Below are 25,724 nucleotides of genomic sequence, written 5' to 3' on the forward strand. Positions count from 1 at the left end.
ACTTTTCAAGAAAATCTCCAGCTACCTCTTGGCTCCAAGAGGAGAGATGACGAAACGACTGGTGGCAACTTTATTATTTTGTTTATTCACCTATTTTCCCTGTGGCCTTCTAAATTTGTCTCAAATTGCTCCTCAAATTGGCAATGTTTGACAAGCCTCTTCCTCCATTTTGACAGAGCAGATTCCTAAATTGTGACATAAGAAGCTAATTCATCTATATGGCCATGGATATATGGCACCTCTGTTTTGCCCGATGTTGGTATATGTAAGACATTATCCATACTATTTCAGTAAGGGTCCAGGAGCACAGAGGGGCAGCTCCTGGCAAGTAAAAAATAAACAGATGTTTTTAGCATACATTTTATTTAAGTAAACATTTTAACACAAGGACCCAGTTGTGGTACCTGTCAGAAATGAACACAGACTATCTCTTTTTTCAGGATTTGTCAAAGTATTTTACCTGAAATGGGGCAACATTCATCTAATGGCAAACTGTTCAGACATCTACAAGGAACGTTACTTCGAAAACATGGAATGTGCAGGTAAGACTTTTCACTAGTGCTGTTTTTATAACAATCTTTTATAGGAAATTCAGTGTATGTCCTTGTTTCTAGTGTAAACAAGCAGTGGATCTGAAGGTACCTTTTGGTATCCGTCACTTATAAGTTGGAGACCTTTCTAAACCTCAAATTGTGGAACTTCTAATTATGCTTAGCAAAGACATTCTGAGTGCTAATCAGGTCTCCAGCCATTGATCTGATGCCTACTTCAGATTTTTAGACAATCATTAGGGGAACTATGATGACTTTTTAAACATCAATGAAGATCTCTTGTAAGTGATTTCCAAGGGCCTATGGTCCTTGCAAAAGTCTTAGAATTTATGTCTTGAAAACTGCAAATAAGCGCCATATTTCAATTTTTTCCTAAATATACACACTAGGTGTATGCCAATCAAGTATATTGAAACAGAGAACTGGTAAGTTTTTATGGTCAAAATCTTGTTAAAATAAATACAGTTTCCAAAAGTCAACAGTGCAGTTTTTGGGTGCTGCAATGTTATCCTGTGGGGGAAAATATGTACTGCATTAGGACACTTCACAGAGACTTATGGGACTGTTCTCCAGGACTTAAGGTGAATATGGGGCAAGGTCCAAGGCTACATCCAACATCACAAAATAAAATGATGGGCGGAGTGTTGAAACTTTTTAAACACTCACCCCCAATCACAGATCTGTGTTTAATACATTGTTATTTTGTTTGCCATGTCACCCCAGTTTGGACCCAGCTATATGCAAATCAGTCTTGACCCTGCTCGCTATGGGAGCAGTCCAGCCCGAACTGCCAAGCCAGATCCTCCCTGGACAGGATTCAGGCATCCTGGGACCAGTTTCAGGGTATCACCCTTCATCAGCCAGGCTAGCTTGAATCCCGTGGCACAGCAAGCAAGGGACCCACGTCTGGGCATACCCTAGCCACTTAGGGCACACTAGGCAACATCACAAAATAAAATGATGGGCAGAGTGTTGAAACTTTTCAAACACTCACCCCCAGTCACAGATCTGGGTTTAATCAATCGTTATTTTGCTTGCCAAGTCACCCCAGTTCGGACCCAGCCATATGCAAATCAGTCTGGACCCGTCGAGCCTGAACTGCCAAGCCAGGTCTTGCCTGGATAGGATTCAAGCATCCTGGGACTGGTTTCAGGGTATTACCCTCTGTGTGCATCTATAAATAAATCCAATCACTGGAATCAGTGTCGATTTATTAATACAAAGTGTTTGATACAAAACATCATAGGTTTCAGTAAAGCCATTATGTAGCAAGGGAACTTGTTTTGACCAGTGCCCAGTACAAACATGGCTTCCCTATTCACTTGTACTGTCATTATTTGAACTGGCCAGCACATGGGCATATCTGGTCATGCTGATCTGTCTTCATACGTAATGTAATGCACCCTGCCTTACGGCCGTAAGGGCTGCTTTAGGGGTAACTTACAAATATTACATGCAGTGTTAGGTTACTGGCACACAAGTGTGTGTCATGTTGTGTTTTCACTTTTTATAGCACCTTTTCATGAAGCCTGAGGTGGCAGTCTTTATGAGTTTGGTGCTGGATCCCTTAGAGTGGCACAAGCTATGCTGCAGCTCTTAGGGGACCTCTTTAGTACCTATGCCTTAGGTACCAGAGGTACCACCTACTAAGAACTTACAGAGATGCTGAAGGCAGGCCACTTGGGGATCAAGTGACCTTTTATCTTGTTTTTGGAGAAGGAACACTGGCACTGGGGACCTGGTTAGCAGGAACCCAGTGCACTTCAGTCAAATTTGCATTGAATACCAGGCATAAAGTTGGGGTGGGCTGATGCACACAGAACCCAGTTTACTATAGTTATTGTAGTTCATCAATTGACATACTGATAATGTAAACTAAAGTAACTCTTCGTCCATCCAATTTGGAACTCTCAGGGTGGGAAATGAATTTAGAAACTATGATGGAAAGTTTGAGAGTATGTCAGGACAACACTTTAGCACCAAATGAAATACATAACAGATAGCTTCTCTTCAATGTTCCAAAATGATGCTTACACACACATTCCTAATCAAAATTTCCTCCCATCCACTACCTATATGGAAGTGTCAAAGATCCATACATTTCCGGTCATTATCAAGCACTCCGAGAAGAGGAGTCACACTCACGCTGGCAGTTCCACCCAGCATATGTTGCACACTTGGGCACAAACCCCTCCTCCTAAAACACAAGGGCCCATATTTATACTTTTTGACGCAAAACTGCGCCAACGCAGTTTTGCGTCAAAAAAATTAGCGCCGGCTAACGCCATTCTGAAGCGCCATGCGGGCGCCGTATTTATTGAATGACGTTAGCCGGCGTTAGCCGCCGGCGCTGTCTGGTGTGCGTTAAAAAAAACGACGTACACCAGGCAGCGCCGGCGTAGGGGGAAAATGGCGTATGGGCGTCTAGAAATGGTGCAAGTCAGGCTGAGGCAAAAAATTCGCCACAACCCGATTTGCGCCATTTTTTTACGACGCCCATCCCCCATTGAAATGACCCCTGTCTTAGCAAAGACAGGAGTCATGCCCCCTTGCCCAATGGCCATGCCCAGGGGACTTCTGTCCCCTGGGCATGGTCATTGGGCATAGTGGCATGTAGGGGGGCACAAATCAGGCCCCCCTATGCCACAAAAAATAAATAAAAAAATACTTACCTGGACTTACCTTAATGTCTCTGGGGTGGGTCCCTCCATCCTTGGGTGTCCTCCTGGGGTGGGCAAGGGTGGCAGGGGGTGTCCCTGGGGGCTTGGGAGGGCACCTCTGGGCTCATTCTGAGCCCACAGGTCCCTTAACGCCTGCCCTGACCCAGGCGCTAAAATCCGGCGCAAATGCGGGTTTTTTAGTCCCGCCCACTCCCGGGCGTAATTTTTGCCCGGGAGTATAAATACGACGCATATGCATCGCAGTCATTTTTTAAGACGGGAACGCCTACCTTGCATACAATTAACGCAAGGAAGGTGTTCACGCAAAAAAATGACGCTAACTCTATGAACTTTAGACGCGTCTAACGCCAAAGTATAAATATGGAGTTAGTTTTGCGTCGAATTTGCGTCGAAAAAAACGACGCAAATTCGGCGCAAACGGAGTATAAATATGCCCCAAGGACCTTTCAGCACCCACTTTCATTTACAGAAACCGTAGAAGAATTAATAGTGCAACTCAGTATGGGATTTTTTAAAGTTAGACCTGAAAGAAGCAAGTTGAGTCTGCATTTAGCATTTATCACATCTGGTCCTGAACGAGCAACACAGCTCTATTTGCCTGGAATGTCTGCCTTTTTATGCTGTATCAGAAGACAAAAAAACACTTTCCTACAGTGCCAATGGAGGGAGATTAACCAACAGAAAAAAACCTTGTTGTTTTCTTCCCCCACTGATCCCCCACATTGCGATTGGTTGCTTAAGTACTATAGACATATGTAGAAACTTCTTAAGGACCCATCAAAAAGAAAAATGCTAGCATTCAATAATTGTGTAATGTTTATTTGTCAGGAGCTTTCAAAGGAAGTAGAAAAAAAAACGTGCTTTACCTCATTACCTTTCATCTGGTTTGGTATTCGTTCACTGTCAACTTTGATATCTTAAACTGCTTTTAATGCACTGTCACCGACAACAGGTAGGGACTGTCTACTGAGATGTTTCTATGTACGCAGGTTATAACTGTCTCTGCCTCTCTCCATCCTCCCCCCAACCTCTCAGGTACCTATGACGGATCCATTGATTCTTGCAAAGGAGACTCCGGCGGACCTTTGGTGTGTGTCGATAAGCACAATGTCGCATACCTCTGGGGGATCGTCAGCTGGGGTGAAAACTGTGGAGAGGCTGGATACCCTGGCGTTTACACTAAAGTGGCCAAATACTTTGAATGGATAAGCCGCCATGTTGGAAGACAGTTCATCTCCAGATATAATGTCTAAGGACAGCAGTAGAACATACATAACACATACATATATTAGTCATGGTTGTAGAGTATACAGTAGAAATATTCTCGACTTAACAACACAAACGGTGCCCTGGTGAGTCATTTCATATCCACTTTCTTAAACTCATTTCGAGTCAAAAAATAAACACATTTGCTCATCAAATATTTTTGTAATGAGCTGCTGAAATTGGTAAATAATGTGTTTCTAATAAAGGAATGAGCATTAGACATGTCTCAGTGTAGTTAACCACCTTACATTTCTGGAGGGTAACCAAAAATGTGACACCCCTATCTGTTCTAGCAGATTGGCAAGTCACTACAATGCAGCTATTGAAACAAACTTCTGTTTTTTGTGTGTATCATGAGCATTTCAAATAAATATTTACTCCCAAAAGACACAGATTTTATGCCTCCAAACCGTTAGAGGTAAATTATAAATATACCCACATTGGCTTTTCATTGTTTATTAAACTACTGGTTACATAGCTTACACATAGACACCTGAACAGCCTTCCAGAAGCAAAATGTATTTTGTGACGATCACAGATTGGTCAGGTACATTTGTATTCTTTGAGCAATAGAAGTAACCAGCATTTTAAAATGAATTGAATGCTTAGAGCTTTGTTGCATGGTGAGTAGCTATGTTTCAGAACACTAACTTTCAGTTTTCAGTTTGTTTGTGAGTGTGTGTGTGCTCTTGCACATACACACTTTCTGTTAATCATGGTGGTTATGCATGTGTGTGTTTTTGATTGACCTTCCGTTTCCACGATAGGGTGCAGAGTGAAAAATCTGTGAAGGAGAAAAATAAATAATGAATGTCTTGCTTATATCCAGGTATGTGTGATACTGTTCCTGGTATAGTGTCTGCACCTGGTAAGGTACTCCACCTTACCCCTGACACTTCAAGCAAACTATGGCATCTGGTCGACACTGTGACATTTGGGTTTATTTTTGCCATGATCGGGCCCAAACCTTTCATAATGTTGGCCGACATATTATAGGCCCTTTGTGCATGATGAGTTTTGTGGGCAGCCTGTGACGGCTAGTTTGTGAGAGGGGGGAGACTGCAGTTCTGTGAGGGGTGTGAGACTACTGTTAGTTGTGTGTAGCTTCCAGTTTGTGTGAGGTGGACCATTGCTGGTGGAAAAATTGAGTTGATACTTAATATTTTGTTTTTCCATAAACAGTGTTATCAGTTACTCTCAGGTTTTTCTTTGAAGTCATGCTTAAAGACACACTGCATAGTTATTTAAAAACGGTTGACCCTAAGTCTTGGAACAACTATGCAGCAATCATTTCTAAGCAGAGTTGTCTTTCTCTGCTTGTGAGTACTGGTGATCTGCTTTCCCTAGTGAATCTGCCAATAATGGATGGGGCATTAATGACCCAAGCTGTCAAATTATTTACTTTTCCAAAGCCCTTCTCTTCAGTTTGCCACAGAATTTACTTTGTCACTATGGCCCTCGTTATGACTGCGGCAGTTTTTTGCCAAGACCGTTGTAGACCTCTGTATTATGAATGCCACCGGATATCCTCACCGCCTGCGGTCGGATATCTGGCGGCATTCATCACTGCGGTCGGCAGCGCTTAGGCAGTTCCACCGCCGGCACCCCCACACCAGAAAAAGACTGGCCACAGAATTATAACCAGTAATTCCTTGTGGTGGTCTCCTGGTGGCGTGGCGGTGCCGGCGGTGGGAGCGCAGGCCCCGTCCTCTAATGGAGGAGCACCGTTAAGGTAAGTGCCATCCATGAGGGGAGGGGATGTGAATGGGTGTGTATGGGTGTGTGTATGCGTGTCATGGATGGGGGGGTGTTGGTGCGTGCATGCATGTGTGTCTGTGTGTAAATGTGGCAAAGGTGATGCATGTGTATATGCTTGTGGATGGGTGGTGCGGGTGCATGGGTGAATTTGTAAGGGGGAGTGTGAGTGAGTGCATGCAGGTGTGTGTATGTATGTAGTCGAAGGGAGGGGGTGAGGGATGGAGAGTGTATGCATGCATGTGTGATGTGTATGGGTATGTATGCGTATCTATGGGGGGAATGTTGTGAGTGCGTGTGGGGGTGTGTCTGTGTGTGAGTGTGTGGAGGTGTTTGTGGGCTATCCTGGTGACAGGAAAACAAGTTCCTCTCTTCGGGATACCTTACCGCCAGCATTTTGTGGTGATGACACCACCAGGAAAATGCTGGCAGTGTACCAAGTCGTAATGACCTCAGCAGTCATCTGACTCCTGCTGGGCTGCAGGTGGAAACCTCCAGCCCGGTGGGCCGCTGTAAAGCAGCAGCACGGGAGGGGTCGCAGCGGTTTGGCAGTGGCCAAACTGCCTTTGTCGTAATATGGTGGTCTGCACCGCCGGTCCCGCGGCGGTGAGACTGCCACAGTCATAATGAGGGCCTATGTGTCAGAGTTCACATGCAAAGCCCCTTCCTACTGTGTTTGACACAAAACCTATATTAAAAATGTCTATATCAGTGATGAGCAATGGAACAACTTTATAGGCGGGCTAACACAACTGCTGCCCAATAAAACACCCATAAGAAAGGACCTCGACAAAGGGGTGAAACAAATCATTGGGGCCACCTTACTATTGGTTCCAAACTAGGAACCAAGTGTACTACTTTAGTACTTGGTCCTCAGTTTAGTGAGGCAGAACATTCCAACGTTTTAGTCAGAGAGGTGGAGTGGGCTAGAAACTGAGAACTCCACTAAGTGTGCAGTAACACTTAAATAAATGTCCAACCGCTGACTTTACTTTTCAAAATAGTACTGTAATTCAAACTCTAGTAAATACTAATCACTAAACTACAATGTAAAACCCCTTCTACTTTATTTATCACAAACTAACACATGCAACACCCACTACTACTGTACGTGGTGTGGGATCTCTTGACACTCTCCTTGTTACTTATTGGCAGGGGAATTACTTCAGAAGTTGGCTAATTCAACTGCTGCCCAATGAAATACTTATAAAGATGAAGATCAATAATGAGGAGGAATCAACCCCAGGAAGCTGTTTTACTAATGGACTGAAACTGAGAAGCAAAAACACCCCTTTAGTTCTTGGCTCTAAGGGAAATGAGGCAGAGCAGACAAGGTCTTACTGTGAGATGTGTTGTAGGTTAGAAAGTCGGACCTTCCCAAAAACACTGATTAATGCTTCAAACTGCAAGAATGCCTAATAGGGCAAGATACAACCACTGCATCTACTCTTAAAACATACTTTATTTCATCAAAACGAACCACAATTCTCCATCCCTACCTTAAGTATAACTCTATGTAGTAAGGTCTCTCAGTGTTTCATAATTGTCACAACTGAGTTCACAGTGTAAAACCACCTCCCACTGCCTTTGTCAAAGTTCACAATAAAACAGAGAGCTCACAATGTAAAACCTATTCCAATTGCATTGAACAAAGTTCATAATTTAAAACTCTTGTGAAATGAAATTCCCCAAATTATTTCTCTAAACTTCTCTCTTGTATGTTCTCAGATATTGGGCAGAAGTCCTTAGCCAGTACAGGAGCAACCTCAAAGAGCACTAGCCAAATTGAGTTCATTATCAATCTGTCCTGCTTCTAATCTTGTCGCTCAGGCTTTTATTTCCACAACTTTTAATCTGAAGGGAGACTTTGAGAGGGGGCCAGATAAGTACCCACTTCAAAGCCTAGTTTTTCTTATCATTACTAGTGCTCAGACCAGTGCTTAATGTGTACAAACAAATAATTGTAGGGGCTCAAATGTTTTCTTAAAAGCCTGATGTCTGGGTTGACAAATACCAGGGGTGACTAATCTTGATTCTACCTGGTAATATGAAGCATCACATTATGAGATAATGCACCAGGCAAGTTTTATTTTATTGATTTTCCATTCCTGTCACCACACTAATAACATTCCCCCAACCATTGCAGAACTTGCTACCTGTAAACACAGGGCATGCTGCAGTGTGTGTGATACACAAAGGACATAATGTGTAAGGGGAAAATATCAGCAAGGGATACAGAATAACTGATACAGAAAAAGTAAAATGGAATATTATATCTTCTCCCTCCTTTAGAGAATAAGGAGACTAATATAAAAACACATTTACTGATTCCTAAATTGTGATTCACAGTGAATCCCAAATTAGGAAATGCTAAAGATTACTTGTGCACCTTTGCTCTTGGCAAATAGCAGTTCATAACCATTTAGCATCTTAAAATACTGAATCGTGAATGCAATATGGTATGAATCACAACTTGCGAATCTTGCACCTGCAGCAAAAGATGACCACACCAAATCCAGGAATTTCTGTAGTAGGAGCAGAAGTTTCCAGACTGAGTTCTCCTCATAGCCTAGGAGTATTTGCTACCATATCCTTCCAGAAGCCACAGTAGAAGTTGGGGAGGAAAAGAAAAAGAAAATGTAATGATTGTGATCTGGAGATTTTATTAGAGGAGTATATGGGAAGCGCATGATAGACTGGTAAAGCTTCAATGTCTATACCAGAAGCCAACAAAAAAGCACATTTTGACCAGGATACAACAATGCATCAATGCAGTTGGAGTGACCAAAAGGTCAGTCAAAGAGATCAGGAAGAGATGGTATGACGTGAATAGGAGATAACAAATAGAAGTAAGGAGGCAGCATCTACTGGGGGAGGACAGACCAAGGAACCACCACTCAACCCAATGGAAATAATGATATAGTCCACTTTACAGGTAGAAGCCATTTCAGGAGTCTCTAATATTGACATCTCTGTACCTGTATAAGATGCTCCATGGTTATTTATTTTTGCAGTTTGCATTAATAGATAGTTTGGGAATATTTTTTATTTAAACTCTTTATATGATAGATAAAAATAAGTTTCCAACATATTCTATTAAATTAAAAAACACATCAAAACGTTTTCAACGAAATTCAAACAATATTGCATAAATAATATATTTCAAGTTTGGTATTCATGGTGTGCAGTACAGTGCATTGTTGGTAATGTGGTCCTGATGCATAAATAAAATATTTTTGCAAAACAATTTACATTTGACATCTGTAGGGCCATGGCACAGCAAGAAAATACTGTTAATGATTTATGTAGTTGTAAAGGATTCCTGAAATACAAATTTGAAACACTATGTAAGTAACAATGTTAGACTTGAATTTGACATATATTGATTATAAATAATAAAAGACTAGTGTAGGAAGCTGGATCTTTATATAGTCGTCCAAAACGAGGTACACTGTGTAAAGAGTCCAGGCAAACCTCAATTGGCTGACAGAGGCAAAGAAAATGATAAGCTAAATACTCTTTTTTGTGGTAGTGTGGGTGAGCAGGTAGACTTGTCAGAGGGTAGTGCTAAGCACTTAATGCACACACAAAAGCAGTGAGATATACATTCAATAAAGAGACCTGACACCACTTTATAAAATAGTACAGAGCTTTATATAAATGTAGACCCCTAGATCATCGTACTCGGGTAAGTACTTTTTGAGTTAGCACTTTTAAGTCACAATACAATACACAATGCGGTATTGTTATCCTGTAGGAAAAGGCACATATACTGCATACGGGTACATAGCAGCGACTTACAGGACCAATCTTCTGAAATTAAAGTAAGTTGGGGCCAGTTCCAAAGCAGGACCAACAGGTCACTTTGGGAGGCACTGGGATGCAGAAGTGCTGTTCAGCATTGGGTGCCTTAATTTTATCTTATGGGAAAACAATCATATACTGCATTCAGGCACTTAGCAATGACTTACAGGACTTTTCAGCTTCAGGTGTCCTAATGTTATCTGACAGGATAAAAACAGATAGTTCATACGGGTGTTTAGGAACAACTTACAGGACTGTTCTTCTAGAGTTAAGGTAAGTATAGGGCAAGGTCCAAGGCAGCGCCAACAAGTCACTTCGGAAAGCACTGGGGCACTAGGTGCAAAGGTGCTTTACAGCTTCAGGTGTCCCATTCACTTTAATGGGAAACGGTCTTAGGGAAAAGAGGCTGCAGGTCATGACTGAGTGACTAGTCCGGCTGAACACAAAGGGGGGCTCAAGTCTTGAGGACTTTGGGCACTCAGGAACACCATCAGTCCACAACAACTCGGGTTAGGGGGTGCGTGTGAAGTGGATCTTTATCCAGCGGGATAGCCCTCCAGTTCTTTTCTTGGTTCCTGAAACAAAGTGTTACACCGTGGGTAGGTAATCCACCTGCGGCGCCCCATTCTCATCCCACGGTCCACTTTTTGGTGCGTCAGGCCTGCCGCGGGACGTTTGTTCGTCCACATTGTCCAACTCTTGTGTGGCAGTGGGGTCAGACGGCCCGGGTTCGGGCCGCGGATCTTGCCACGGTCGCAGCATGCTCTACCTTTGCGTTGCGGGTGACCCCCGCGACACATATATAATACTTATCTGTTTCCTTGGCTTTTGGCTGTCCACCCTTTTGGTCATGGGGGCCATGCTTTCTTGGTCCCAAAATGCTTGTCTATTTCAGCATGCCCTTCTCTTTTCTTTTACTAGTACCTTTCCAAGATGGTGTTTCTCCTATTTTGCCTTATGGTACTTTCCCAATTTAATATGGTGTTTTTCCTTTTCCTGTTTGTTCACTTCCTGTTTTATTGGTATATAAGTGGCTTGAGTTTCTTTCTTCTTTGTGTTACAACACTCTGGTTTGGTGGTCCTCGCTCCTGTTTGTTCCTGCTGTGGATTGCTTTCTGCTTGGTTTTCCTTGCAGCTTCCTGATGTTCCAGTTCTTGGAGTCCTGAGTTCTACTGTGCCTTTTCTGATTTTCTAGAGCTCCTTTCTGGACGTTTTTTCCCTGGTGGTTTTTCCTCTGGAGCTCCTTCTGGAGGGCACGGAGTGCTTGGGCTTTCATCTTGCCAGCCGCACCATGGCTATGGGAAGGGGTCGCCCTTATCTTGGTCAGATCAGGACGTACAATATCCGAAGCCGTACTCCACCTACATCCGAGAGTGGTGGTAACAGAAAGGCGAATCGTGACAAAAAAAGGCTTCAGGTGGTGACTCAGGGAACAGTCTGGCTAAATCCAGTGGTCCAGCTCTGAAGGGTATCAGGACCTCAGTGGCACAATTGGCCCACTTTGACTTGGGCAGGGGGGCTCGGGTGCAGTGGTGCTTCTTGGTGTCGGGTTTTCATGTGACTGGGGGCTCTCACGGTTCTTCTTGGGTGCCTGAATGGTGCTGGAAAGTGGCCCGCTACTCCACGGGAGATGCTGGTTGTTCCTTGAAGTACTGGCAGTTCTCCCAGGGCTTTGGAGGCAATACAGCTGCAGGATGAGTCGACTTTGGCACAATTGACGAGGCCAGCAGGCAGTCTTCGTCGGGGCCAAGTGAGTTGCTGCTCCTCAATTCTTGCTTTTTGCAGCTCTTTGGTGTCCTTCTGCTTCTTTGGTCCAATGAATCTGAGATCCTGGCATTAGGAGTGCCACCTAAACACTGTATTTAGATGTGTTATAGGGGGTGTCAGGTAGTAGCCAATGGGATACCTACAGTTAGGGTGACTACACCCTCTGTATGACCACTTTCTGTGGGAATTGGGCATAACCCTGACCCAGAGGACCTAATTTCATCAAAAAACAAGATGATGACTAGCTAATTTCCCCACCTGTCCTGGTGGCAAATTGGCCCTGGGCAGGGGGTGGCATTTCCCTTGTCTGGGGGAAGCCAGGGTTGCATATCAAAGGTGGTGGAGGTCTATCAAGCCTCCTGCCTTGATATGCTGATTACCAGTCATCCTGCTTGAAGAGGTGACAACAGCTCCTGCCAGTGCAGGCATTGTATCCAACCTCAGAGAGCATGGGATCTCACCTCCAGGGGTCAGAAACACACCTGTGGTGGTAGACTGGACAGGAACAGTCGGTCAATACACTAGTGGTTGGTAGGTTTTCAGGGGATACTTCAAATATACACTCCGGATGCATGTATTGAGAAATCCATCACTGGAATCGGTGTGGGTTTATTAATACAAGATGTTTGATACCAAACACCATAGGTTTCAGTGAAGCCATTATGTAGCTGGGGAAATTCGTTTTGACCACTGCCCAGTACATACTTTGAAAAATGTTTTACCTGTTCACTTGTACTGTCAGTAGTTGAACTGGCCAGCACAGGGGCATATCTGCTAATGCAGATATGTCCTCACATGTAATAGAATGCACCCTGCGTTAGGGCTGTAAGGCCTGCTGTGGGGTGACTTACAAATATTCCATGCAGTGTTAGGGGACATGGCACACAGAGTGCGTGCCATGTTGTGTTTTCACCTTTTAGAGCACCATGTCATGCAGCCTGCAGCCACAGTTTGCAGGAGTTTGTGCTAGGTCCCTTTGAGTGGCAGAAGATATGCTGCAGCTCTTAGGGACCCTCTTTAGTCCCTAAGTACTAGGGGTTCCACTTACTAGGGACTTACAAAGGTGCAAAATGCCTTGCCAACTGGGGATCAATTGACCAGTTACCTTGTTTTGGGTAAAGAACACTGGCACTGGGAACCTGGTTAGCAGAAACCCAGTGCATATCAGTGCAAGTTAAATCAATTTAGAAGGCACAAAGTGGAGGGACTACTGCAACAAAAACCCACTTTCCTATAACTAATTTAATTTTCTTCCAAATTACAGCAGCTCAACATACTCATACTACACACTCACAAACAGAGGATGTGGGTGAAAAATCGAGTCACACTGAAGTTGACACTGCAAAAAAATGTGAATAACATTCCTACAAATACTGAAAGTAGAACAAGCACCCACAACAATACAACTACAATAGTTGAGCCAACTACATATATTGCATCACCAGCAGAAGCTGAACACCACATGAAACTATCAATACCTATATTAAAAAAGAGAAAGAAGGACATCAAGACCTACTGTAAGGTCAAGAATTTGGGGACAACTCACCTACTCCTGCACAATCCCATGTATTGGAGTAATTCATGCTGAAATTACAATGATTGGCAACCTCAGAACTGAGTTGAAGAGTTGGCAGATTAGCAAGAGCCATTTCTGAGGGAAATGAAGTAATGAGATCAGGCCTTAAGGAGTTAACAGTGGCTGATCTGGCCACACAAATGGGTCAAGACTGTATCACACAGGCAGGGACGTAGCTTCAGGGGGGTGCTTGGGGTGTTACAGCCCCCTAATAAAGGTATTTTCTTATAAATAGTTGGATACAGGTGCTTTCAGTCGGGCATGAGGTGTCTGCCAGATTTCACAAGGAATTTGTACATACACACAGACAGAAACACACACAAACTCTTTCCATCTCTGTTTTGAAAGTCCTAAAAAATGTTGGTTATTTTACAAAATATTGTCTTTGCTCTCACTTAGTAGTCCTACCAATCTGCATTCCTCTCCGGTTTCACTACTCCCTAGGCCCCTCTCATGTACTCTGCTTGTTGGATAATGTATTTTAGCACTATATGCCAGCCCTATTGTAGGAAAATCTGAAGCTCTCACCCACCCAACCTTACTGACCAAGCGACACCCCTGCACACAGGCGTTAACAGAGATATAAAACACTCAGTTGTAAACATTTGGCCGGTCTGTTGAAAGGTTGGCTACAGTGACCTCAACTATGTGTAAGAGAACATCTAGCATGCAGGTGGAGTTAGAGCACCACAGTGGTGATATGGCAAAGAGCCTAGCACAAATTACAAATGCAAACAGGTAATGCAGGAAATAAGCATCCAGGGGCATATTTATACTCTGTTTGCGCCTGAATTGCGTCGTTTTTTTTACGCAATTCTGACGCAAAACTAACTCCATATTTATACTTTGGCGTTAGACCCGTCTAGCGCCAAAGATCTTGGAGTTTGCTTCATTTTTTTGCGTGGACACCTACCTTGCGTTAATGATATGCAAGGTAGGCGTTCCCGTCTAAAAAATGACTCCGAGGCATGTGCGCCGTATTTACACTCCCGGGCAAAAATGACGCCCGGGAGTGGGCGGGTAAAAAAAAAATGACGTCCAGCCGTTTTAGCGTCATTTTTTAACGCCTGGTCAGGGCAGGCGTTAAGGGACCTGTGGGCTCGGAAGGAGCCCAGAGGTGCCCTCCCATGCCCCCAGGGACACCCCATGCCACCCTTGCCCACCCCAGGAGGACACCCAAGGATGGAGGGACCCATCCCAGGGAACTTAAGGTAAGTTCAGGTAAGTTTTTTTTAATTATTTTTTTTGTGGCATAGGGGGGCCTGATTTGTGCCCCCCTACATGCCACTATGCCCAATGACCATGCCCAGGGGACATAAGTCCCCTGGGCATGGCCATTGGGCAAGGGGGCATGGCTCCTGTCTTTGCTAAATAAGGCGCCCGCATGGCGCTTTGGAATGGCATTACATTTTTTGACGCACAACTGCGTTGGCGCAGTTGTGCGCCAAAAAGTATAAATACGGCCCTCAATGTCTGTTGGGAAAACTGAGGAGGGCTCAAGTGTGCGCAGTATTTTCATTGCTGAACGAGCTACATTAAGGAGCACACGAGGCCAGAGGTTGGAAGGGCATGAAAGGGCCACCAAGAGTTCAATACAAAGACCAAGTACTGGATATCAAAGGCGTATGATACTGAACGAAACAGTGGCACTACTTATGTAAAAAGAAAGTAAAACGTAACTTGATTGGTTTAATTTTAAAGAACATATGTATCGAAAAAGACTATAATCTGTGAATAAGCAAAAAAAGTTTAATTACTCAAAACATTTTGTTATTTGTATTTTTTAAAATTTCTAAAACGTTTCATTTTCCTTAAAAGTAGTTTGTGATATCAACTCTGTATGCACGTCCTTCTGCAGCTCTTGCAGCATCAGGTTTTGGAGGTGGCAAGCAAGGGGGAATTTCTTTATTGTCTTTATCTGACTCATTACTTGCTGGTTCCATTGGTAGACAGCTGCGTTATGTATCATATCACATGTGGCTGTCATTGTACAACACTTTGTGGAGGCCTACTTAGGGACCCCCCCCGACCCCACTTTTGTGCTGATATCTGCATCTGCCCTTGAGTAAGCGAAAAGTTATTTCGTAGTGCTCCTTGTTTGTCTGTGGGCAGCATTGTACCTCCTTTGTCTATGGGCTCCAGGTTAAAAATGGGGCGTCATAATCCATGACCTTAATGAATATGCACTACCACTTGAAAATTAAAAAAAGCTGATTTAGTTGTCAAACACAACCTACAAATGTGAAAAATAACTTTAAATGGCCTAAAATTACAACCGGCCGTCTCCAAACTCTCCTCTGGATAGCCACTCATACAGTCTGCAGTATCTAACTATATAGGAGTCATGAGTGTTCACACAGTATTTCACAATTAGGTCTGGGATCAAACATTTTCCCTTACATAAAACTTGTATGTTTAATCTCTTCGCTACTGGGCCATCCCCCCTCACCTTCACCACTCTCGCCAAAGTGCTGAGCCCTTTTTTGTTTTAGCAATTTGGGTTAGTTTGTGCTTAGGCCTCCATATCTTTCTGTCCATATAAGGTAACCAAAACAAATTTGTACCCTTTTTTCCGACATCCTGAGGATTCCAAAGGTACCCAGAATTTGTGGATTCCCCTGGAGGGGACCGAGCAATAGCCAAAATAAAGCTAAATAAAAACGTGCTCTGGATAAAAGTGTCTGTTTTTTTCATACAAATTACATCAACATAAGGTTTACTGTGCTAAAGTTAGCATCTTCCCGGCTTTCAGGAAAATGCAAAGCTGAATCAAAAAAACTATTTTATTACTACATGGTTGGCATTTTTCAAAGAGGTATTCCTTCTTTCCTATTGTTTGTACTTTCAATTTACTCCAATTTATGGTAGGAACAAGTGTAAAGCCAATGGGTGAGACAGGAAAGTTATGTATTTCTGAGAAGTGGACAGAATTTTAGAATCAGCAAGGGGTCATATGTGTAGATCCCTCAAGGTATGCTCAAAGAAACTAAGGGACAGATTTAAGAAGCCCCTTGTGCAACCTTACGCCACATTAGTGTCATTTTTCTGATACTAATGTGAAGTTAGGTTGGCAAAAATCCTGCGCCATATTTACAAAGTTGTGCAATGCATGCATTGCGCCACTTTGTAAACCCTTGTGCCACATTATGCCTGTGCCAGGCCATAATGCATGCAAGGGGGGTGTTAGGAGGCCCTGAAAAATGATATTCCACTGCACCATTTCTAGCGTAATTTTCAACGCCTGCCTAAGGCAGGTGTTAAAATGAGGATCCCATTGTTTTCAATGGCCCCCCTTGCACTTTACAGGAGTAGGGTCAATATTTTTGGTGCTAATCCTGCAATGCGCCAAACTAGCATCAACGTTTTTGATGCTAGTCCCCTAACGTATCATAAATATGGTGCACACATGGTGGTGCAAGAAGGCGCTTCATAACATGATGTGCCACTGTTAGAAATGGGGTTTCTGGTTGGCTAGGGTATGCACCTAAGCCAGGCAGAACCCACCCACTCTAGTCAGGGCAAAGGAGTTGCACACCCAAGATAACCCCTGCTCACCCCCTTGGAAGCTTGGCACGAGCATTCAGGCGTATCCCAGAGGCAATGTGTAAAGCATTTGCACAACACACACAACACACGTGACACACTATCCCCACCACAAAGGAAACGCAACACTAAGTTATATCAAAATAAACTGTATTGTACACAACATCATTAGACCAAACACAACATGTCAGTAATACCCTGCTACAAAAGCAGTTGTCAGAACGTTACACAGTACTGTTACCCTGCAGAAATCAGCAGTAGTCACATATAACACAGGTTACTCATTATTCTGCAACACAAGCAGTAGTCAGGAAAAAAACTACTAAAATAATGCACATCATAAGATTCTCATAAATGCCCATACCAGAAACATTAGGAAATACATGGCAAGTCATAAAAACAGGTTAGCATAACTGCCCATAGCAGAAACTTTAGCAAACATATGGCCACTCATACAAAACAACAGGTTAGCATAGCCTTCGCATAATGTCCATACAAGGAACATCAGAGAAACGTGGTCCTTACAGGTACCTGTTTGAATTATGATGAAGGCACATCGAGTGCCACAAAGTAAATGCCAAGACGGAGCGGTTTTATGGTTTGGGGAAGGAGGGTGGCCCGCACCCCCTCCGCGTTTGTATCAGGGCCCATCCTGGGGGCCCGTGTCCAAACTGGGAGCCTACAATCTCTGTGGTCCCCCGCTGGGGGCCACGAGCAGCCCTCCCAGGGGGGGCACAGACAAACTGGTAAGGGGGGGCAAGCAGTGCGGCTTCCTTCCCACCCGAGACCTCCGAAACAAATAGGGGCCCGGTGGGGCGGGGTTTCACCGATGAGGCTTTTTCCCCGACCGTCCTTTAATACAAAAGATGAGGGCCCGTTGGGGCAGGGAGCCCCTGACGAGGCTTCCTCCCTGCCCGTCTTGAGAAGGCTGACTCGCCCACACCCGATCTGGTGCGCGAGTCATGCAGCGGTAATCCTCCAACAGTGGGTGCCGGTTGGTGCTCCGGAGGCGCTCCTTGGAGCGTGCGTCGCCCCGGGGGCACTGCTAGGAGCGAACTCACTCCAGGTTTCTTCTCTTTGTGCCCCAGCACACCTGGGGCAGGGAGTTTTCCGACATGCTTAAGATAAAGAATGCCCGGTTCGCTGCGGTGATTCCTGAGCGGCGAAGCCCTCACAAGGCGGTAAGGACCAGAAAATAAATCGCTCAACAGGCACTATGTTCCAGAAAATAAAGTACAGGCAGACCTTTCCATGCACTGCTAACAAGCAGTGGCAAAGGGGTCAGGGGGCACAGCACCCCGCCCATGGAGGACCCGAGGGGAGCACAGGGTGGTAGGACCCAGCAACAGGCCAGCACAAAGGAAATGCAGACAGTGCAGGTCCTTCTAGTGAGCAAGCAGGTCAGAGGTCAGCACAGCAGCAGCAGTCCAAGGCGGTTCCTGGTGAGTCCTTCCAGCAGCATTCTGTGTCCAGTTCCATTAAAGTTCCTTCAGTGTCTCTAAATTGTGGGGAAAAATCCCCTGTACTTATATTCAGTTTTGCAAAGGTTTAACAAAGAGGGGGAGTGGAGGTTCCAACCAGTTACAACTGGTTCTGGGAGTGTCCCCTCTCTCCTCCAACACAGGCTCCAGGCATCAGTTGGGGGTAAAGGAGCCCTTTGTGTGAGGCCAGGGCACAGCCTTTACAAATGCAAGTGTGCCCCGCCTCCCTTTCTCCCAGCCCAGGAAGACCATTCAAAATGCAGATGCACCTCTATGACACCTCCACCCTCCCTTTGTACAAGCTGTCTGTAAAGTATGCACAAAGCCCAACTGTCACTCTGCCCAGACATGGATTGGAGTCAAGCTGCAAAACACCAGTCATAAGCACAGAGAAATGCTCACTTTCTAGAAGTGAAATTTATGTAATAATAATAAAAAATCCACCTACATCAGAAAGCACCATTTCGTACTACCATTACAACCATACCAAACATGCCTACACTACCTCTCATAAATCAGACAATACGCGCTAGACATAAGGCAGGGCATTTCCAGTAAACTTAGATGCCAGATCCCTCTGGCAGTAAACTGTGCACGCAGGCCCTGTGCTAGCAGGCCTGAGACAGGTTTGAAAGGCTACTTCTGTGGGTGGCGAAAGCAGCGCTGCAGGCCCAATAGTACCATTTAATTTACAGGCCCCGGGTATAGGGATACCACTGTACAAGGGACTTACAGATAAATTAAATGTGCCAATTAGGTTTAAGCCAATCATACCAACTTTAGAAGGGAGAGCACATGCACTTTAGCAGTGATAAAGCGCTCAGAGCCCTAGAGCCAACAGAAAGAGGTCAGAAGAAATAGGAGGAAGGAGGCAAAAAGTCTGGGGATGAACCTGAAAAAAGGGCCAGGTCCAACAGTCACTTTTCATAAATTTGCACCAAAGTGTTGAAATAAAGAAATATTGAAAATGAGTAGCAAAAGACAGACATTTGTGACAATGTTTTCATTTGTGACCTTTTGTCACTATGGCCGATTTACAAAAGCAATGTACCATTAGGTTTTCTAGATCCTTTTGGTTCTGGTCATATATAGGATTTGTAGGTTCTCCAAGAACCTGAGGTACCCAGAGCCAACAATAGAGCTGCACCATACGATGGTTTTTCATTGTGTACTGAGTATAGATTATTTTTATGGTGAAATATGTAGAGTGAAAAATAGGTGTCCAAATAACATATATATTTTTCTAAAATGGGCACAAGACATGGAATTTAGGAAAAGTTTCTGTTTGTACATCTCTGAATTTGTGGGCCCCGGTAATAGCATATGATTTAGAGGGTATTTTTTTTAAATGTCTTCCTTCCTACACTCTAGCTTACATTTGGAAGGCACAAACACAGCAACATTGAATTGGTAATAACAAATATTCTACTATTCTATGCTCCCACATGTCTTGTGATAAAAATGATACCTCACTTTTGTGGGTAGGCCTAGTGCCTGTGACGAGAAACGGCCCAAAATGCAACATGGATACATCACATTTTTCCACTCAAAACTGACTTGTTTTTTGCAAAGTAGGTAGCTGTGGATTTTGGGCCCTAGTTTAGCTGGCACCTAGGGAAATCTAGCAAACCTGTACATTTGTTTAAAACTAGACACTTAGGAAAATCCAGGATGGGCTGGCTTGTGTGGCTCTCTCCAGGTTGCTTTACCCAGAATCCTTACAAAACACATTTAACTCATGTCTGTGTTGGAAAGTTTTGGAATCTGTAGGGAGCCACAGACTTCCTGCCATCCAGCATTTCCCTAAGTCTTCTAATAAAAATGGTACCTCACTTGTGTAGGTAGGCATAGTGCCCGCAACAGGAAATGGGCCCAAATGCAACATGGATATATCACATTTTCCACTCAAAACTGACCTGTTTTTTGCCAAGTTGGTAGCTGTGGATTTTGGGCCCTAGCTCAGCCAGCACCATGGGAAATGTAACAAACCTGTACATTTTAAAAAACTAGACACATAGGGGAATCCAAGGTGGGGTCACTTGTTTGGATTCCATGAGCTTTTTTGACCCACAATGCCCTACAAACCTAAAACTTTGACTGAGATTATGCCTTTCCCTTACATTTCTATGATGGAACCTTCCAGAATCTGTAGGAATCCACAAACACCTCATTGGATTCACGCAAGGCACACCACCCTGGAATCTGATGTTAAGATGGGAAAGACCCTTCCCATTAATCATTGAAAATATATAATGCAGCCATACAGTGGCCTTGCTGCCTCCTTTGGGGCTCAGATCCAGGGTAATTACTCTATCTGCCCTGTGAGTGGCAGAAAAACTTTTGCCTCATTTACTGGGAGGGGGCATGGCCATGCCCATGCAGGCAGCCCCACCTACCTTATTTAAAAAAAATCCCTGGCATCCACTGGGCCTTTCTGTCCCCCCTAAAGATTGGGGGTGATTATCCCAATCTGTCCCCCAGAGGGGCAGAAAGGCTCTTTCCCCCTTTTAGTTGAGGTGTTGGCATAACCATGCCTATAGTGGGCAGCTCCCACCCCTTTATTTATTTGTTTTTAAATTTCCCTGGCACCATGTGGACTTTTTCCTCTCTGGGGAAAGAATGGAGGTAATTATCCCCATCTGCTCCCAAGGGGGCAGTAGAACAACTGTGCCCCCATTTATTTGGGTTGGGTGCATGGCCATGCTCATAGTGGGCAGCACTCAGTCTGCTTTTTAGTCTAGTGGGCTTTCTGCCCCCCCCCCTCCGGTAAGTAGATGGGGTAATTACTGCCATCTGTCCCCCAGGGGGTGGGGGAAGGGCAGAAAGACTGTGTCCCCATTATCTGGGGTAGGGGTATGGCCATCCCCAGGGTGGGCAGCCCCACCTCTTTTAAAAAAAAAAAAAAAGATTCTCTGGTGTCTAGCGGGCTTTAGAAGGGGGCAGATCAGGAGTATTTTCCCCCGTATGCCAGGGGGGCAGAAAGAATGTGTTTCAATGTATTTGAAGTGGGGGAATGGCCTTCCCATGCTGGGCAGCGCCCACCCCTCTTTAAAAAATAATAATTCCATGTCATCTAGTGGGCTTTCTGCTCCCCCGAAGGGCAGATCAGGGTAAATACCCCCATCCGCCCACCAGGGGGCAGAAAGACTGTGTTCACATGTATTTGGGGTGGGCTCAAGGCCATGATTCCACCCTTCTTTAAAAAAAAAAATTCCTGGCACCCTGGAGGGTTCTCCCCCATGGTGACAGATCAAAGCTAATTTCCCATCTGCCATCTTTCCCAAGCCGGGGAACTGCCTAGTGTCTACTGGGTGACCCCGAGCTTGGGGATCGTGTTTCGGCGGCCCCAATCATACCTCTCCCATATAAATCAGTGAAACAAGGCCTTAGGCTTGTTTTACTTTCACTTATGTATGTAATGACGTCAGCGCGCTCTGTGCACTACTCACCGTTATATTAAAAAAAAAAACAGTCTGCTCGTGAAGTTCTGAGCTTCCCAAGCCCCTGGGATTAAACAGAAAACTGTCTGGTGCAGAGTACCAGAGCTCCAGAGTGGCCTTTCTAACCCTCCCCAGTGTCTGCCAATAGCCAATGTCTGACACTCGCACTGGGCTCGTTGGCCGACGCCCTACCTTCAGTGTTCAAGAATGTTGGCTCTTTCTGTTACGATACACATTCAGAGGGAGGGTGAATTATGATATGTGTACTATCTACAAGTACATGTGGGAAATGGGCTCATGCATAGAATTGGATTTTTATATTTTCCATATCTGCAGGGAGATGTTGAAATTAAATGTCAGGTTTGTATTGTAGCCAACATTCCAACAAGAACATTTCTGGAAACCTTGCATAATGCTCTTTGGGATACCCCTCCTTCAACGGCATAGTGTATTGATAGTTATGAGAAGCTAACAGGTCAGGTGTAAGCTACACAATATCTGAAAATGTGTATGTATTGCTAGACTGCATTGGGTAGGCCTGCTTATTACAGGGTCCACCTCAATATTTAAACTATTTAACCTGTTTAACCAATATTTAAACCTGTTTTGTAAACCTGTATCTGGCATAAACCTCCTCATTTGTTTAGTGAAACAAAGACACCCTCTACCTTAAAATCCTTTCTTTCCTCCTCCTCAATTCAGCTCCAAGAATCTGCATTCCATCTCACTGTAGTTTAGAGTGCAGTCGTTGTGAAAGTCTGCAAGGCAGTTTGCACCTGGAACCGTCTGTTTTAAATCGATGACATTTTGCAAATGCATTCCAGTGTGTTTTAACAAATGTCCTAATTGCAAATGCTGTGTGCACAACAATTGTGTCTCACTTTTTGAAAATTGCATTGGATATTTCTTACAGCTAACTAAGCATTTGCTATTTATATGGTGTAATGTGCTAGTTTAAGAAATACCACTTTAGGGAGTCTTTGTACATTGGAAACTCCCTATTTAGCAGTCGGTATCCAGTTTGTGACTGGTTACTGCCTCCCTAGTCTTCTGTACATTAGGCCCTTAGTCTGTTACACAATCTTTAAACTTTGCTGGTGTTGTTGGATTTGCAGCCATCATGCCTACCCAGACCACACCACATTCTACAGTGATGATCTCAGCGTTTGATATAGACTTGAATCAATCTTTGGCCCAAAACTGTTCACACTAATTTTGCAGGGTTCTTTGATGTGCCAATCAGCGGTGGCAGAATGTGGGTCATGTGACCCTGATGCACGGATAGGAGTATGGGGGGATGGAGAGGGAAGATTGGGGTTGAGTTTGAAACCATTGTTATTATAAGTGTTGTTCAGACTGCACTGCGTGATATTGATTGCCATATGTGCTGATGTAATTTTCTCGCATTGTATGTATTGTTGCCGGAATCACCACATTGTAATGCCATTGAGGTAAAACGTGCTACATAAAGCAGTGTAAGTTGTTATGTTTGGGCAAAAACTTAATAAAACCATTTAAAAAACAAGTCTCTTATAGTTCTCGTTGTGACTGATTGAATGCAGTTGCTCAGTATAAACATGTTGTTGTGGCAGGACTGCATTATATTATTACTATTATAAAGGCAAACTGCTGACCCTTTGATACCCACCACATGAAAAGGTTCACTGTACCTGTTCTGTGCCACTGTAAGCCAAGGGGCTTGATCCTCTCACTGTTACCCACAGCAATTTTCATTCTTACAACCACTTTTCTAATTTCATTCTGTTTTTTTAATGTATATCTATCTGTTGACCAGAACATAACACTCCATTCTTATTCAAACTCTTAATCATGCCTCACATCCTCAACCAACATCCTAGAGCAGTGTGAGCATAATTTGGCCACATAGTAAATTCAAATTGGGTCTGACCCTTAATATTTTAGGGGCGGTAGAGCTGGCATCTTTGGCATGGTTTTCCCCCTAACGTTTCGCCTTCAGACCTCCTGTTTTTACTGACTTTGTGTTTTGCTGGTCTTACAACTCTGCACACTTTACCATGCCTAACCAGTGCTAATGTGCTCTCTCCTTAAAACATGTTGGATTGGCTTATAACCAATTGGTATATTTAATTTACTGTAAGTCCCTAGTAAAGTGGAACTCCCTGTGCCCATAGCCTCCAAATTAAATGCTACTGGTTGGCCTGCAGTACTGATTGTGCCACCCACTTAAGTAGCACTTTAAACATGTCTCAGGCCTGCCATTGCAGCATGTGTTTTTAATTTTAAACTGCCACTTCAACCTGGCAAATTAAAACAGTCCTGAGGGCAGGGTGCAAATGTATTTAAAAAATAGGACATATACTTTTAAGATGTACATGTCCTGGTAGTGAAAAACTTCTAAATTCATTTTCCACTACTGCAAAGCCTACCTCTCCCAGAGGATAACTTTGAATTTACTTATTACGTTTTATAAGTGTAATTTCCAAATGGGATCAGGTAATCAGTTTGTATTTGGTGTCTGTGGAATTGTAATGAAAAATTCTAAATTATGATGAAGTCGGATTTTAGATCACAATTCGGAAAGTTCCACTTTCATTTTTTGCCTTAGCTATTTGGTGCCTGTAGCCTACCTCTGGCTCACATGACCAGGTGGAGTTGGCAGTTGGGCTTTGTGTATTCCTCCTAGATAGCCAGACACAATTGGGAGCTTAGGTGTGACTGGATGGGCCATCACTGGCAGGATGGGAGGGAGGAGCAGGGCTCAGCCCCACTTACACTTGAATAGGCTATGCCCTGTCTCCACACAAATGGCTACATACTCCTTGTAGTTAGTCTGCAGCCAGGGTCAGGAAGGCAGGGTTCCCCTGTACTTCAAATGCATGCCTCTACAATCTTCTCCTCACATCAAAGACACAACTGGGTATAAATACTGGACCTCAGACATTAACTCTTCAGTACACTTCCGGACCTGTGGATACTCTGCCAGGAAAAAAAAGGACTGATGTGCTGCTGAAAGGACTGCTACTGTGCTGGACTGCTGCTCTGAAGGACTACTGACCTGCTGTGCTGCCTCTTGCCTAGGTGAGAAGAACTGGACCTACATCTCTTGAACTCAGAACCCACAGTAACTCCAAGGGCTAGTTTGCTGGTCTCCTAATCTGAATCTTCAGGAATGTAACAGCCCTCTAAACACCTTGCACCTGCACCTGGACTCTCCCATTTATAAGTTTACTCTGCCATGTGGTGCCACCCAAGTCCTGGACCCTTGGAAGTGGGGTTAAGGTGCTATGCCAGCCTCTGTTGAGTCAGCGGAACTGAAGCATCTCCTCTTCTATGCATCACAAACCTGAGTAGGACCAACGCATCACAGCTGCTGCATGATTTGGACCGGTCGCAAAGACTTGCATTGCCGCCGCAGCCTCATCGGAATCGCTCCGGTGCAATGTGTATTCGGTGCAGGTTGTTCGCATTCCTCATCAACAGCAGCCTCAATAAATACCCCGGTCTCAGCATCCTAGCCTTGCAGCTCCTCGGAACCTAAGCATCGGCTCAACTGCGAGACACATCTTTGACGCACATCCTCCCAATGCTCCGCAAACCAGGATTGTAGTACTTTGTTCAAGGTGCCTAACTGGGTCCCTGTAGTGAGCCTGCACTCCATTGCGTTTGGCCTGAACTTGTGGCTTTGTCCCGGTCCCGCGTGGCCAAATGTCCACAGTTGGCCCGTTATGCTTTTTGGCACTATTTTCACTAACTTCTTTAAAACTGCATGTCTCCGGTTCTACTGGTGGAATTTTTTTTGTTTTGGTCTTGTTTTATTGTTTTTACACTTACAATTTATTGGCAAGTTATCAAAAAGAGAGTATAACACAGAATACACA

The 25,724-nt window shown here is 44.2% G+C and overlaps 1 protein-coding gene across 2 annotated transcripts in view; it reads left to right on the plus strand.

Moving 5' to 3' along the window:
* The window catches only part of CFI (complement factor I), a 224,335-nt gene extending 219,619 nt beyond the window's left edge, over positions 1-4,716 (plus strand). For both annotated transcript variants that reach the window (XM_069241061.1, XM_069241054.1), the window contains 2 exons: positions 441-542; positions 4,268-4,716. In XM_069241061.1, coding sequence (XP_069097162.1) covers positions 441-542; positions 4,268-4,485 — 320 coding nt within the window. In that variant the 3' untranslated portion in view covers positions 4,486-4,716. The remainder of the gene's footprint in view (positions 1-440; positions 543-4,267) is intronic.
* The last annotated feature ends 21,008 nt before the right edge of the window (positions 4,717-25,724 follow it).

The sequence above is a fragment of the Pleurodeles waltl genome, chromosome 1_2 (assembly GCF_031143425.1).
Source record: "Pleurodeles waltl isolate 20211129_DDA chromosome 1_2, aPleWal1.hap1.20221129, whole genome shotgun sequence".
NCBI classification, from domain to species: domain Eukaryota; kingdom Metazoa; phylum Chordata; class Amphibia; order Caudata; family Salamandridae; genus Pleurodeles; species Pleurodeles waltl.